This window comes from Corythoichthys intestinalis, chromosome 18, assembly GCF_030265065.1.
Source record: "Corythoichthys intestinalis isolate RoL2023-P3 chromosome 18, ASM3026506v1, whole genome shotgun sequence".
Taxonomy (NCBI): domain Eukaryota; kingdom Metazoa; phylum Chordata; class Actinopteri; order Syngnathiformes; family Syngnathidae; genus Corythoichthys; species Corythoichthys intestinalis.
The window spans coordinates 6,694,651-6,711,537 of record NC_080412.1 but is presented as its reverse complement, the minus strand read 5'-3'; the positions used below and the strand labels follow the sequence as shown (position 1 = coordinate 6,711,537).

The 16,887-nt window shown below is 38.2% G+C and overlaps 1 protein-coding gene across 2 annotated transcripts in view; it reads left to right on the top strand.

Annotated features, from left to right (window-relative positions):
- The window catches only part of robo3 (roundabout, axon guidance receptor, homolog 3 (Drosophila)), a 205,744-nt gene that overhangs the window by 110,628 nt on the left and 78,229 nt on the right, over positions 1-16,887 (top strand). For both annotated transcript variants that reach the window (XM_057820223.1, XM_057820222.1), the window contains exons 8-9: positions 4,389-4,560; positions 12,792-12,997. In XM_057820223.1, the coding sequence (XP_057676206.1) occupies positions 4,389-4,560; positions 12,792-12,997 (378 nt within the window). The remainder of the gene's footprint in view (positions 1-4,388; positions 4,561-12,791; positions 12,998-16,887) is intronic.

Here is a 16,887-nt window from a genome sequence, read left to right as displayed (position 1 = left end):
TTCAGTTAACCCGTTGTATTATGGGGCATTAACACCATCTACTGGGTTGACGATTTGGCAAGTGAACAGGCAGTTACAGACTACAATAAGGAGTAGTTCTAAAAGACGTTTATAGTGCTCCATACACCTTTCTGTAAGTTTATCTCCTGTTAATGTCACCCATGTGTCTTCTGTTTTATATTGGGTTATACGTGTACAAAGAGATGCAGTATGTTGTATTAGTCTTGTATTAATTGTCCTGCGTTCATTTATTTGGTTGAATGTTGGTATTATATTCTAAGTAGGAGCACCCTCCCAGTTGTTAAGAGTTTTTTTTTAAGATAAAAATGTATATAATGGCAACTTTTGACTTCTGTTGGAGCTTTATACTGGTGTGATCTGTAAAATCCCGTTTGGTGTCACATCGTTGCGCCGCCGATGATTGTAAACTTTTATAGCAAAGTTTGATTTTGCTCCGTCTCCCGGTTCTCGCTAATAGGGTAGCTATCAGTGAGCTAAGCCGCGCTAGGCATTATGGGAAACGTAGTTTTGAACTGCTGCGTTTGGAAACATGCTGGTTGAATAGTTTGTCAGGTTATTTTGGTTATTGTTTGCGTGCAATCTTGAACATTGAATGAGATTTTTTTTTTGTCATTATTGCATTTGTTTTCTGTTTTTTGTTTTGTGTTTTGCGTTTTTATTGTTTGATTATGTTTTAGTAAGAATAAAGCCTGTTGAGTGAAAACTTATTTCCATATGGGATATAATATATACTATATGTCAATTTTTTTTTTTTTTTAATAAAACTGAATTTTTCTGTCCATACGGAGGAGGCACACTTTAAACAAATTAAAGTGATATATGCATCTTTGAATGAACTTTGAGTAAAATTCAACTATCTCGAGGCCGGGCCGAGTGTCCTCTTTTTTGGAAGTGAAATATGGTCACCCTAAACTTAAAGCAGTAATGTGAAGTAAGGTTGGCCAACCATATTTTTGAATAATATCAATGGCTAAACAGTTGTAAGCATATTTTCGTTATTTTTTTTAATGCAACCCTTCCAGATTCTTTGTTTAACCCATAGCAACGCCCTTGACAACGAAAATGCTTTTCTTCGGCAATCTTCAGAAATTACGTCACACAGGATAGTGCGAGGGAAGTCCGCCATAGAACAGTATTGTTTGTTGCATTGCTTCTCGGTAAGATACCACGGCGGTGTGTGGCGATGTTTTATTCTCACTCAAACGAAAAGTTGTATGAGTGGCCAAAGGATAGCAGAGCACGTAAATGGACATCTTTCGTTCGCACGAAGCGAATGCATTTCACGCCATCATCGAGTAGTGTTCTCTGCTGCAAACACTTCGAAGATGCCTGCTTCCTTAACCGGTCTGCATATGATCAAGGATTTGCCAAAAAGTAAGTGTGATTTTTGGATAGATGACTGATGACTTTGTCAAAGCAGAGCTGCCAACTGTTGTGGAATGAATAGTATAAGCTAACGAAGTTAGCCGAAAGTTAACTCGTCGCAATCCCCGATCATAGTTGTTGTTGCGTTCGCTAGGTTAAGCGTGTTTAAATTGGGCGTCATCTACGATTTTGTCCGAAAGGGTTAATCCACTGTCAAACGGGAAAGGGGTGTGGATGTGCATATAAGCTGGTCTGCGTCGCGGTAATTCACGGTCACGTTGCCGTAAGAGACACACACCGCCGGTGAGTTTGTGCACATTTATTTGTATTTGTATTATGTATTTCCAACTTCATGCTTCAAGCATTGCATTGTATTTGTACAGTTCGGCGTTTCTTTCACGGTGATCGCTTGATAGCCTTCTAGTTTGTGTTTTACTGTACGAGAGCCGCTGACAGGGGACCCCAACAAGCGTGTTGCTTTTAATGTCTGGCTGCGAATCAGCGAGCGCGCAGGACACGCAGTGAATCATGGGAAATGTATTCTCGGGACAACACTGAAGTGGTGCTTTGTAATCTGTTCGCTTGTGTGAAAAAACTACATTTCCTCACGCCATTAGACGCCACTTCTCTCCTGAGAGCCCGAGCTGTGTTGTACTGTTAGCTCCATGTGTTAATAAAGAAACAAAGTTGTCAGCATGTCATGTGTTCGATACATTTGTAAACAAAAAGCTCATAACAAGACACTATGCACGATCCGTTTAAGAGACGCTGGAGTAGTAGGAGGCGAGGAGGAGATCAGCGAGAAGCAAAACTTCACGGTCGAATGTGGCGGCAGTCCGCTATTATTTTGTTTTCTTATTGTTGCCACAATAAAGTGGAGAAAGACATCAACGACTCATCTCCCTCTTTCCCCCCAACGTTTTTATATTATTATTTTATATGCCCGAGAGCTGCCGGATCTTCCTAAATGAACATGAAGTCTGATTATTATTTTATAATGTCATCAGATATACAAAAACATAAACTTATGTGCAAATGCCTGCATCTTCAAATCATGAAAATAATAACAGCCTATATCTTACCAATCTTGTAATCTCGATGGGTCTTGTATACATTCCATGTCAGGTAGTCTAGGCACATTGTTTGCATCCTGATTAGCGTCTGGCTATTATGTTAGGTCCAACATAAAATTCCAACCTCCTCTTCTTCCTCCAACTCTTCAAAAACTTGGATCTCCTCCCTTGCGCTCGATCTATCGCTTATATTGCTGTTTGAATCATTCTTTGAAGGGCTTTGTATGGCGGCCGTATGTATGGCGCTGCCAGCGCTGTTCCCTGTGTGTTGTATCACTTCCGGGTTCGTCCCCTTTCAGGCTTCGTAAAGGCAATTATTTTGTCAAATATACAACATAAAAATTATTTTTTCATGCTTTATTTGTTGGACAATGTTTAATTACTTTAATTGTGACCCTATTTGGCATGTTATGAAATTAGGTGACATTACTTCTTTAAGGATGTTTTGATTGTCGACGATATACAATGTTGAATATGTTTTGGGTGAGCGGAGAAAAAAACATTGCATGCCGAGACACAGCAGAAGAACAATGGATGACTCTTCATCCAGTGCAATCTGGTCATCATGTGTAAGTGATCCCACTGTATGTGGTCCCTTCACAAGGTTTCTTGGGCTTTTCCCCTTGTGGTTATTGAGTTTTTCCTTGATCAATTGGGTGGGGTGGGGGACAGTATTGATGGTTTTCTTACAATTGTGGACCTGGGAAGCTCTTTCAGAGTGTTTGTGATTAAGAGCTATATCAATAAATTTGCCTTATTACCTTTTAGTTGGCAGCCTGAGATAAAAGAACGCCTAATGTTTTACCTTAAATTGATATTTTTCCTTCTTTATTGTTATTTTTCGTTTGTGGTTACTGATTTTGGAAACATTGTCAACTGTTTTCAGCATTCCTTACCCTGACATTCAACAGGTTAATACTGTACTAGTACAAAAATCAAGTTGCTAGTCAATGGTGTATTCAGAAGACTGCGAAAAGTTACAGTGTTGTTGTTAGGGAGCACGAGAAGGAGAAGATCCTGGTGCAGACAAACAGGCCTCAGGAAGAAGGGGCGGAGGCCCTAACAGTCATGTCTTTTCTGGAGCCTGTTTGGGTTTCTTGGAGACTCTCCGGCCGGTCACCAAGGGGAGGTGATGTAGAAATGAAAAGATTGTAAACGATCGTTCCCGTTTGGAGAAGCGGAGGCTTTAGTCGCACAGAAATCATGTTTCTCCTAATAAACCCTAATCAAACTGCTGTATCATCCCTAGGTGAGGTGAGGAGCCCCCACTCAAACTTTGTTTACATACCCCTGAGAACTTGCTTTCTTTCTTTTACCTGGCCAATAGAATGGAGGGTGGCCCCCTGTTAGATTTGAAGCTAGGTTTATGTACACCTAGCTTGGCTAAAAAGGACACGCAGGAAGTCGATGTAGCTTTTGTGGAGGTTGGTAGCTGCTTCCCCCAGCTGCTGTGATAGCAGCCTTCTTTATTCAGGGGCAAACAATAGGATGGGTTGGGTCAGGAAAGCATCATAGAACTTGAATAGAATACATAGACTACATGGGAGCCACATGGCCCAGAACTAAGGAAAGGCTAACTAGACAGAGGTTATCCTATCTGGTAACTAACTATACTAAGGAAAGCATAAATGTTAATTGTATGCACAACAATTCCAACACCCCCACACCTTAACAGGTGTTTACAAATAGCACATCTCTGTGGAGACAATTTACTACAGAAGTAGCTGTATAGAAGAATAATTGACAAATACCTCTGTTCAGATACTGCAACAACAAAAATGTTAGCTTTCACTCAAACCACAAATGAACAAAAACAGAAACCAATGGAGACACATTCAACATTTGTCATTCAGTCAGCTACAAGCATATCTGAAGTTAATGTACATGTTTTTTCTGTTTGTTTTTTGGGGCTTTTTTTCTCTTCTGCAGATCCTGCTGTTTCCTATTCAGGAACAAACACAACAAGGCCGCTTTTTTGTGTCGCTTAATGGAGAGCTAACCATTATCGACGTCCATGTCGAGGACTCTGGCTACTACATTTGCCAGGCCATCAGCGTTGCGGGAAGCATACTTACAAAAGCTCTGTTAGAGGTGGAAAGCGGTGAGTTACAAACACACACACACACAGACACGCACATGCGCACACTTTCGTTTACATGTTTTGGTGGGACAAAAGGGGCTCTGGACTATAACAGTACGTTTATCCCTTCTTTTCAGTGATTCTTTTGGTCAGAGTGCACCATTTCCAAATGTTCTGACAATTAGGTTTACATAGTTACTAAAATAAGAAGACTACTTAATGAACTTAAGGAATAAGCATATTATTGACAAACTTTTACATGATAAAAATGTCGTATTTAGCATCCTATCCATTATGGAGTTTCAGATTTAAAATATATCATATTCAAAGCCAGCGGCACGGTGGCTGAGTGGTTAGCACGTCTGCCTCACAGTTAGTTTCCTTCAACATCCCAAAAACATGCATGGTAGGCTGATTGAACACTCTAAATTGTCCGTAGGTATGCATGTGTGCATGAATGGTTGTATGTCTCCTTGTGCCCTGAGATTGGCTGGCAACCAGTTCAGGGTGTCCCCAGCCTACTGCCCATAGGTAGCTGGGATAGGCTCCAGCATCTCCGTGACCCTCGTGAGGAAAAAAAGGGGCATGGAAAATGAATGAATGAATATTTCAAGCCAAGAGAACTTCTGCTTCTGACAGTATATGCTTCTCCTAGTTTTACCTTCCGAGAACAGGGGTTGTTAGGGTTTGTCCAAAAAGTCCAAAAGTTCAAACAAAATGATTTGGAGACATAAAAGTAACATATGAAAACACAAAAAGTCAAATTTACAAACTCGAGCAACTAGACAGGCAGACCTGGGGATGGATGACACGGACATAAGGGGTTACTTTACGACATGACAAAGACTACAGAAAAACTGAGCACTTATATCGACAGACAGGAGGTAACGAGACAATGAGGAACAGGTGGGTGACATGAGAGGCGGCCGATTCCTCGACGCACATGGAACAGGCAACAACAGGTTAAGGCAAAAACATGAATCAACCTAACAAAAACCATGACGACAATAAAACAAGTAATGAAATCACATTTGCTGTTTCACTGCTTGTTATTCTTCAGGTCTCTACCGATTAGCCCGCTAGCCAGCTGTCCAAGCTGGACCTAGTCCATTGACAAATGTTGCCCTGATAGTCAATTGCATATCAATTGGTGATAACAGGAAGATAGGAAACTAACCTGTTAAAGTTATGGATGTAGGTAATGAGGACATGAAGGTAGTTGGTGTGAGAGCAGAGGATACAGAGGACAGGCTTAGATGGAGACAACTGATTCGCTGTGGTGACCCCTGAAGGGAAAACCGAAAGGAAGAGAAGAAGAGTGTCGGCTAACTTATTACCGGGTTTGTTCATGTGACGTTTAATGTACTGTATAATAGAAGTGGGTGGTAACACGTTAACTGTATTTGAGCAATTTTTCGAGAAAATATTATTTTTACTTGAGTGAAAAAAAATGCTTCTCCACTACTTTGAGCTCCACTATTGAGTTTACATTTTTCCTCTTTATTGTACATATTAGATTTGGCTTTATTATTGCCAGAGATGACCACAGTGGCTCTGCTCGGTTCATTAATAAGACTTAAGACACTAATAAGACACAACAATAATCACATTACTCCATTATACCAATCAGTGTAATTTTTGGCAGCCCTTTCCATTTTCATTTTATTCCAAAAATAAATAAATAAATAAATAAATAAATAAAGGTTTCCAATAGGGCTGTGAAACAATTAAAATTTTTAATCGAGTTAATTACTGCTTAAAAATTAATTAATCGTAATTAATAGCAATTCAAACCATCTATAAAATATGCCATATTTTTCTGTAAATTATTGTTGGAATGGAAAGATAAGACACAAGACGGATATATACATTCAACATACGGTATATAAGTACTGTACTTGTTTATTATAACAATAAATCAACAAGATGGCATTAACATTATTAACATTCTCTTAAAGTGATCCATGGATAGAAAGACTTGTAGTTCTTAATAGATAAATGTTAGTACAAGTTATAGAAATTTTATATTAAAACGCCTCTTAATGTTTTTGTTTTATTACAATTTGTAAAATTTTAAGTCAAAAAATAAAATAGTAGCTCGCCATTGTTGATGTCAATAATTACACCATCTTCACTCATGGTACTAACCCATAAAATCAGTTTGACCCAAGCGCAAACAAGTAACAAGCGGACATTACACTGTAATGTCATTTTAATCTGTTTGAGCGGGGCATGTGCGTTAATTGCGTCAAATATTTTAATGTGATTAATTAGAAGAAAAAAAAAATTACCGCCCGTTAACGTGATAATTTTGACAGCCCTAGTTTCCAACAATTTCGAATGAACATTGACAGACAAGCACATATTGTAGCGTCTACAATAGTGGTGTGACAAAATATTGAAATGGTGATATATCGTGATACTTTGTATCCCAAAAGGTTATCGATATGCACCTGCCAAGAATCGAGATACTGTTTTAAAAAGGTGTCAATGTTAAAAAAAAAAAAAAAAAAAAAAAAAAAAGGAACCAACAAGTTGCTATCAAAATCTTCCACTATAATAGTGTCTTAGTTAACTCTATGGCTGCCATTGATGGCGCTCGACGCCCAATCCATTTAGACTGGGAGAGTCGAACGAACTTTCATTCATTTGAAACCAGAGCATTCACAGTCACTTTCTGATTTTCAGTCCATTTATAGGTCAATTTCTGTTCATTTTAGTGAATTTAAAGGTTGCTTCCAGTTGAGTTTGACTCATTACCTATTTATTTGGGAGATTCCCGGGCCACTACCTGTTCTGTAACCCAAAATAAACAGGAAGTCCCTCATAAAATGCCCCAAAATCAACAGGAAGTGACTGAAAATCACTAAATTAATGATCTGAAATGCTCCAAAATTACCTCGTTGCCTAGCATTGGCTGCCACTGATGGCCATAGACTTTCAAATGGATTGGATGTCTACTCGTGGTAAACTCATTCCAATTCACAACAGAAGCTTGTTTTTCCGTTTATTAGTTGTTTTGTAGACTATCTTTAAATTTCTGACCAATGTATCGATAATCATTCTATCGCCATAGTGTGAGATCATCGTTATCGTAAGCTTTGTATCGCAAATCATATCGTATCGTGATGTATCAACAGGTTCCCACTCCTAGTCTACAAGGACAATGCCAACTTGATGAGGATGATACACGCTCAACAGGAAAACAGTACATCATTTTCAATTCATTAAACCTGCCTGAAAGCCACAAACTTTTATGTATGTAAAAAAAAAAAAAAAAAAGTTTTCCGAGAGTTTAAGACGATGCTTGCCACACTAAATGCTAACGATAACGCGAATGCTACGCTAACGCTACGAGTACCTTTAGGGTCGGATAATCACTCAGCACAGACCTTTAAATGCTAAAGCAACATTGTATATTCTCTTTTGCCAAGATAATGAAACACGGCTTACCATGTGTTTCAAAATAAGCAAGATAGAGCGCATCCTAGAGGAACACCTCCCAAAGATGAGGATAGGGGATGGAGGGTAGTGCATGACATCTCACGAGTGACACGACTCAAGTACATAATCAACATAATGACAGAAACTCACGCATTTTCGTGTTGTTGCCTCGTCACACGAAAACTTGCATTCATCTCATTCCATCTTAGTTTCCCAAAACACCTTTTCATCTCGTCACGTCATCATCATGAAAAAGTTGATGAAATCTTTTTGCTATTGTCATTGTTGATCAAAACAACAATACCAATCAGACGTAACAAAGTCACATGACCACACACAAGCTTACTGTCGGAAGGCTTATGATCACGCCGGCCTGTTCAGTCATGTCGCGTCACCAAGTCACCAAAAATCAATATATTGTAGAATGATTTCCTGAATTGTTGTATTGCCATATCGTGAGATAATCGTTATCGTTTGCCTTGTATCACAAATCGTATCGTATTGAGCTACTTAGAGGTTCCAACCCCTCTTTGCATGAGATGTTTTGTTTTCTCCTTTATTCTTTGTCTTTGTAATTTTGTACTGCACTGGTCATTTGTTTTATTGTACAATATATTTTGTAATGTTTTCTACTGTGTTTTTTTAGTCATGTGAACGTTATTAATGAAAATGTTTTACTAGTTCTAGGATGCCGGTGTACATCTTGCCTAAGACGACAGATGACAACTAGCCTTTTGGCTAAGTCTGGCATATTTTACAATGAGTAAAATATATAAATAATAATACAGTACAGATAGAAGTCAATTTCACAATTTAACACTGTAATTATGTATTTAAGGTAGTGACAAATTTAAATTGGATTGTTTTATTTGTTAGATTTGAATTTTAGCTTTTTAAACACCCCCCAGGGCTGGAGGTAAAATGCTTAATCTCCTGTCGATTTTAAATGCGATTCAAGCATCCTTCAAATCTGTCTCAAATTAAAATACCCCTCCCCCAAATGAGCAGGCAGCTGGGGGTGTTATCTGATGTAATCAAAGGGGACAAGTGGTGAAGCCTCTATGCAATTAACCCAACTGCAATATACATATGCTTCCCTTAATACAGGGATTTATTCCTGCCTTTCTACTTTTTGGCGGACTTTACATGTTTTCTAGAAAGATCCAGGAATAATCATCAACCGATTGCAGTATTTCGAGTAGAGTGCAGCATAGACTAACATAGGTTAATCTCGGGAGGTAGGAAATAGCAAAACTTTATTTTTTTGATTGTGATATGATTGTTGTGTATTCCTGTGATTAAATATATAGTATGTTTCATCTCTATTTCAAAATCAGTTTAAAGATGATAAGGAGGCTTAAATGTACAGGTATTGATTCACCCTGACAAGCAAGCAGACAGATGTTTCTCTTAGAAAATGATAGCTCTATATTTACATCCCTTTTATCAGATGTTTTTTTATTAATCTCATAGCCAACGAGTACAGAAGTATCTTGGTAAATGTCAGACACTGTAATCAGGGTTTATGAGGGTCATTAAAAAACAATAAAAGTTATTAAATGGTTGTTGTCAAAATTCAGGCCTTAAAAAACTAAACATTCGAGGCATTAATAGTTATGTAAACTTGACAGTTAAATACATTTTTTTGAGTTGTCCGATATTATTGGGTAGCCGATGATACCGTATCTGTTTTTCATTCTTGGCTTTGGGCCAATATGCATGTTGCCTTCAAAGAGAATGTAGAAGCCTTCTTTGTTAAAGAGCTGGTCACAGCCTTGCACAGCAGTTATGCTTATTGACCATTTGATGTATCGAAACTAAGATGATTGGGATTTGTTATGTGAGCAAACCATTTGCATTCATGGTGCAAAAATTAAATGAACAATAAATGATTGAAAAATAATGAATTATAAACTCATTATATACCTCATTCACTGTACTGAAGCTGTGACCCTTTGTTGTTATTTTGAGCCATAAACACTGTGGGAGCCATATGTGATATGGCAGTGCCTTATTGGCACTTGAAGGTCATCCAAAAAACTGATTTTTGCTCTATTTTGATTTCAACAATAAATAGAGTGGTGCAATATAGGCACTTTTTCCATTGCTTCAGTTAAAGTTGTTTCCTAATTTTTCACAGAATGTTTATTGTAAAACCTTAAAGTTGTTACATTTATCGATTTTAAAGTATCCAGTGAGGCATCAAAATGCAATTAGCCATACTTTGTTAAGTCCGTGACAGCATATGTCTGTATCCGGTTTAATATCGGTATTGGATTTTTAGAGTTAGAGAATATTGGTATATCGGCCATCGCTCAAAAAGTCATTATTCGACAACTCTGCTTACAACGTGTGTGTGTGAAATTATCTGCAACTGAGCATGTATGAACTGGGCATACAATGATGTAGCGACCAATGGATTGTGTTTCAAAATAAGAGTACCCGGAGATGCAATGGTTTTGCATAGTCCAACTGGAAGGTGCACTTACTATGGAATATCTTTGAGACCAGTGAAGAGAAAAATTATGATTGGTCAAAATTCTTACTTGAAAATGAGAATTCTGAGAATAAATTCAGAATGCTCACTTTAGAATGAGAATGTTGAAATCAAAGTTAGAATTTTGAGAATAACATCAGAAATCTGACTTGTGAGTTTCAAATCTCTGAATAAAGTCAGATTCTTAAAAACCACAATTCTGACTATTAAAGAATATAATTTCATGTACACTGCTGGCCAAATGTATTGGCACCCTTGCAATTCTGTCAGATCATGCTGAATTTCTCCCAGAAAATGATAGCAATTCCAAATGGCTTTGGTAGTAATATCTTCATTTATTTTGCTTGCAATGAAAAAACACAAAAGATATTGGGGGAAAAAAATCATTATCATTTTACTCAAAACTCCAAAAACACAAAACTCCAAAAATTGGCCGGACAAAAGTATTGGCACCCTTTGAAAAATAATGTGATGCTTCTCTAAATTGTATAATAAACAGCACCTATTACTTACCTGTGGCACATAACAGGTGGTGGCAATGACTAAATCACACCTGCAGCCAGTTAAAATGGATTAAAGTTGACTCAACCTCTGTCCTGTGTCATTGTGTTTACCACATTGACCATGGAGAAAAGAAAGAAGACCAAAGAACTGTCTGAGGACTTGAGAAGCAAAATTGTGAGGAAGCATGGGCAATCTCAAGGCTACAAGTCTACTATCTCCAGCGACCTGAATGTTCCAATGGCCTGAACATCCAAACAAGTTGAAGCTCTCCTGCAGTCCGAGGATACAACAATGTCAACCCGTACTAACCGTCAGCATCTGAATGAAACTTCTGACCCAGGGATATAAAAAAGCCAGGCTGGAGTTTGCCAAAACTGACCAGTGGAAGAATGTTCTCTGGTCAGATGAGACAAAAGTAGAACTTTTGGGAAAAGGCATCAACATAGAGTTTACAGGAAAAAAAAACGAAGCCTGCAAAGAAAAGAATACTGTCCACACAGTCAAACATGGCGGAGGTTCCCTGATGTTTTGGGGTTGCTTTGCTGCCTCTGGCACTGGACTGCTTGACAATGTGCATGGCATTATGAAGTCTGACTACCAACACATTTGGCAGCATAATGTAGGGCCTAGTATGAGAAAGCTTTATCTCCCTCAGAGGTCATGGGTCTTCCAGCAGGACAATGAGCGAAAACACACTTCAAAAAGCAATAGAAAATGTTTTGAGAGAAAGGACTGGAGACTTCTAAAGTGGCCAGCAATGAGTCCAGACCTGAATCCCATAGAACACCTGTGGAGAGATCTGAAAATGGCAGTTTGGAGAAGGCACGCTTTAAATCTCAGAGACCTGGAGCAGTTGGCCGAAGAAGGATGGTCTAAAATTCCAGCAGAGCATTGTAAGAAACTCATTAATGGATACCGGAAGCGGTTGTTCGCAGTTATTTTTTCTAAAGGTTGTGCTACCAAGTATTAGGCCGTGGAAGATTTTTTTTTTTCCATTCTCTTTTGTGTTTTGTCATTGCAAGCAAGATAAATGAAGATATTACTACCAAAGCATTTGTAAATGCAATCATTTTCTGGGAGAAACTAAGCATTAACTGACAGAATTGCGGGGGTGCCGATATTTTTGGCCAGCAGTCTAACATAATTATACGTATTCTTTCATTGCTGTTCTGTTACTGTGTCAGGCTTAGAATGTTCTCATTTCTAGGAACATTTGGAATCTCCTCCTCAAAGATAACATAAAGGAGACACAGGAGTTTATTGTTTACACTCTGTCTTTTCCCACGTTCCCATGTATGATTTTTTTATGGTTCGGCCTCAGAGGCTGGTATGAACTTGCTCATTTGCGTAGGAACAATATAAACTCAGTCCTACTACCCGGAGAAGGGGCCTTTTTCTCCTGATTCCATCAATGATTGGGGGGTCGTGAGGCCAGACTGGCTTACAATTTAACTATCTAAAATTCTTTCCTGTCTTTTTGTTCTCATTAATTTAATGCTTTATTCTATTTTCTAAGAATTTTTAGCATAATCGCTTTCTTTTTGCTCCAGAATTGTATGCCGTCATCTTCTGCTCATTTAAGAGAATTAAAGAAACCTGTAAAAGGAAAGTGGACTGCCTTTGCCTCTACTTTTTTCTCTTCACTTTAAAGTCAGAATTCTGAGAATAACCTCTTTAAAAATGAGAATCCTGCCAACCGTTTTCCCCCTTCACTGGCCCTAATTGTCTTCCGTAACTTGCTGACTACATTTCCTTTCCAGGTTACTCTGTAACTCTTAAACAACTTTGTCATTTAATTTCCCAACAGAACCCTCAGATCACGTCCCCCCCATCATCCGACAAGGACCAGCAAATCTTACATATGCACCAGGGTCAACCGCACAGTTACACTGCCACATCATGGGGAACCCTGTTCCCAGTATCCAATGGGAGAAAGACGGCCAGAGGATTCTATTGAATGATGCTCGAATAAGCCTAATGGAAAACGGCACTTTCCAAATTGCCAATCTTCAGGTATGTCAAAATGTATGATAGTAAGCATTACCCGAAACAGTATTTTCTTCTTTAAATGCATCTGCATCTCTCACTTACAATGGTTACATCCATTGCAATGATGAATTCATTTCTAAGTCATTCAGCATTTTTTCTGTGAAGTTATTAATCCTACACACAGATGTTTTTATTTATTCTTTAAAAATCTGGTACCGAAGACCTAAACAGAGTACATTGCACTTCACTCAAATAATGAGATTTTAGACTTGTAGGAGAGTACAGGTGCATTCTCAACGAGTGGTGTGGTTATCGATGTGCTCCCGCCAACAATCAATTTATCAATTTAAAAAGGTGTCACTATTGTGGAAAAAAACAGGTTGCTACCTAAATCTTCCGCTTGAATACAGTGGTATGAAAAAGTATCTGAACCTTTTGGAATTTCTGCATCAAATAACCATCAAATAAGATCTGATCTATGTCAAAATGACATAGATGAAAAAACAGTGTCTGAACTAAAACCACACAAAAAATTATAGATTTTCATATTTCAATGAGTGTAGCATGCAAACAATGACAGAAGGGGGTAAAATAAGTAAGTGACTCCTCTGCCGATGGAGACTTAATGAGCAATTGAAACCAATTTTTACCAAACATTTTAAGTCAGGTGTATGCCTAATCACTGATGGTGGTTTAAAGCTGCCCTGCCCACTATAAAATACACACCTGATAACAAATGTATTGATAAAAGCATTGTCTGATATGCATCATGGCTCTGTCAAAAGAGCTGTCTGAAGATCTGCGATCGAGGATTGTTCATTTGTAGAGATCACGTCATTTTCAAAGTATCGCAATCGGCAAAAAAATATCGGCCATGCCTTTTTTAATATATATATATATATATATATATATATATATATATATATATATATATATATATATATATATATATATATATATATATATATACAGTATATTTTTTAATTAAATCGTTTTCTAATTGTATTTAACGTTACAAACATAGCATGTTACACTCATCCAGTCTTTTGTTTAGGCTTAAGGTAGGGTTATCAAATTTATCCCGATAACGGCGGTAATTCATTTTTTAAAAAATGTATCACGTTAAAATATTTAAAGCAATTAATTCATGCGCTGCACCACCCACCCACGCATTGTCGCGCTCAATCTGTAATGGCGCCGTCCCACCTATATAGAGAGATAAAAGGCAGCGTAAAATGAGTAGAGTGAATTTTGGCAGCCTTTGGAGCCTTTTTTTAATTGGCTAAAGCCTTACAATCCCTCTCCCTATGATTAGAAATATCATTGGAGGCAATGTGGGGAAGCAAGGTAGCAATTGATCTTTTTCTTAACACCTTATGTTATTTCCCAACGCCGAGAAGATATATCAATTGGTAGCACTACGCACAGTCATGGTTCCACTTCCCATCATGCATTTGGGCATGGCTACAGTATCATTTACTGAAAGCTCAACAAATACACTAGATGGCAATATTTAGTCACAATATACAAAGTCACAAGTCTTTCTATCCGTGGATCCCTCTCACAGAAAGAATGTTAATAATGTAAATGCCATCTTGAGGATTTATTGTCGTATTAAACAAATACAGTACTTATGTACTGTATGTTGAATGTATATATTCGTCCGAGTTTTATTCATTTTTTTCTTAATGCATTGCCAAAATGTATATGATTGGGAAAAATTATTGGGAATGATTGGAATTGAATCGGGAGCAAAAAAAAGCAATCGGATCGGGAAATATCGGGATCGGCAGATACTCGAACTAAAACGATCGAGATCGGATCGGGAGCAAAAAAACATGATCGGAACAACCCTATTCATTTGTATAAAGTTGGGAAAGGATACAAAACCATCTCTAAAAGTCTGGATGTTCATCAGTTGACAGTCAGAATTGTTGTCTACAAATGGAAAAAGTTTTGCACAGTTGCTTCTCTCCCAAGGAGTGGCTGTCCACTAAAAATGACACCAAGAGTTCAGCGCAGAATACTTAGAGAGTTAAAAAAGAACCGTAGAGTGTCTATGAAAGACTTTCAGAAATCACTGGCACAGTCCAATATCTCTGTGCACACATCAACTATATGTAAAACTATGACCAAGAATGGTGCTCATGGGAAGACTCCACGGAGGAAGCCACTGTTGTCAAAAAAAAAAAAAAACATTGTTGCTTGTTTACTGTTCGCAAAAAGCCACTTGGACACCCCACAGACGTTTTGGCAAAATATTATGTGGACTGATGAAACCAAAGTTGAATTGTTTGGGAGTAACACACAACATCATGTGTGGAGGAAAAATGGAACAGCTCACCAACATCAACACCTCATCCCCACCGTGAAGCATGGTGGAGGGAGCATCATGATTCAGGGCTGTTTTGCTGACACAGGGCCTGACCAACTTAGAATCATTAATGGAAGAATGAATTCAAAAGTTAATCAGGATGTTTTGCAGGAAAATCTGAGGCAGTCTGTCAGACAGTTGAAGCTAAAAAGAGGATGGATGCTGCAAAGCCAATAATCGAAAACACAGAAGTAAATCAACTTCTGAATGGTTTCAGAAGAACAAAGTACACATGCTGGAGTGTCCAAGTCAAAGTTCAGACTTGTACCCCATTGAGATGCTTTGGCATGACCGAAAGACAGCAATTCATTTCAGACATCCCAGAAATCTGACTGAAGATTAGTCCTGATCGACGCGCCAGGCTGATCTGCAGCTACAGGAATCGTCTGGTTAAAGTTATTGTTGCCTGGGGGGTAATATTAAACGTGATGTTTCAATTACTTGTCCCCCTGCCCCTTCTGTCATTGTTTGCATACTATCCTCATTAAAGTTGAAAACTTATAAATGTTTGGCTTGTTTTAGTTAAAGCAGACACTCTTTTTTTCATCTGTGTGAGTTCGACAAAGATCAGATGACATTTGATGGCGATTTTATGCAGAATTATGAGAAATTCCAAAAGGTTCAGATACTTGTTCATACCAGTGTAGTGTCTTTGTTAGGTCAATGCCATTGACGGCGCAAGACGTCCAGTTCATTTTGAAGGTCAAAATAGATAGAACGTCTAGCCCCTTCCTGACTTTGGGGGCATTTACAGATCACGTCCTGTTCATTTTGAATCACTTTCTATTCATTTGGGGACATTCTCAGGTCACTTCTGTTACCCAAAATCTATAGAAAGTGACATTTAAAAGCCCCAAAATCAACAGGAAGTGATGGATAAGCAACAGGAAATGATTCCCACCCCTATTCTCATCCCAAAACCGAGAGGCCTGATCACCATGACAATGATTATGCAAGGCCTTTAGCAACCATTAGTATTGTTCTACTCCATGCTAATGAAATCCATTTGGCACAGAAGATCCTCACGGGAATGAAGAGCCACCTGAGGTCAGCATCGCATTGTAGCAATTTGAGGAGACTCACAATTTGATTGATTAGGAATTCTTAATGACTTACAATCATTGAGACTTATAATTAAATTCTCAGTGCATTACACAATTTGAGAACTGTGTGAAAGATGGAGCTGTAGAAGCACATGGGGAAAAGCAAGAGAGGAAGGAGAGGAGAATATGACTAACATTGTGCCAATTTTTATCTCTCTTGGGATGGAGTGATTTACTGTAACTTCTTAAAGGACATTTTAGTAATTATGCTTTAAAACCCATACTGAGCTGTCAGTGTTACAGCATATTATAGAACCTCAAGGTCGCTCACAATCCGTGCCAGAAGCTGGTATGATGATATTTCTATTATTTCAAGTATTAAATCCTTCCATGATTGCCATAATTTAACCATTACATTGCTCATTATGCAATTCTCTCGTTGTGCTTCTAATTTCCATCCATCCATCCGTCATCTATCTGTCCGGGGTCGGGTCGCG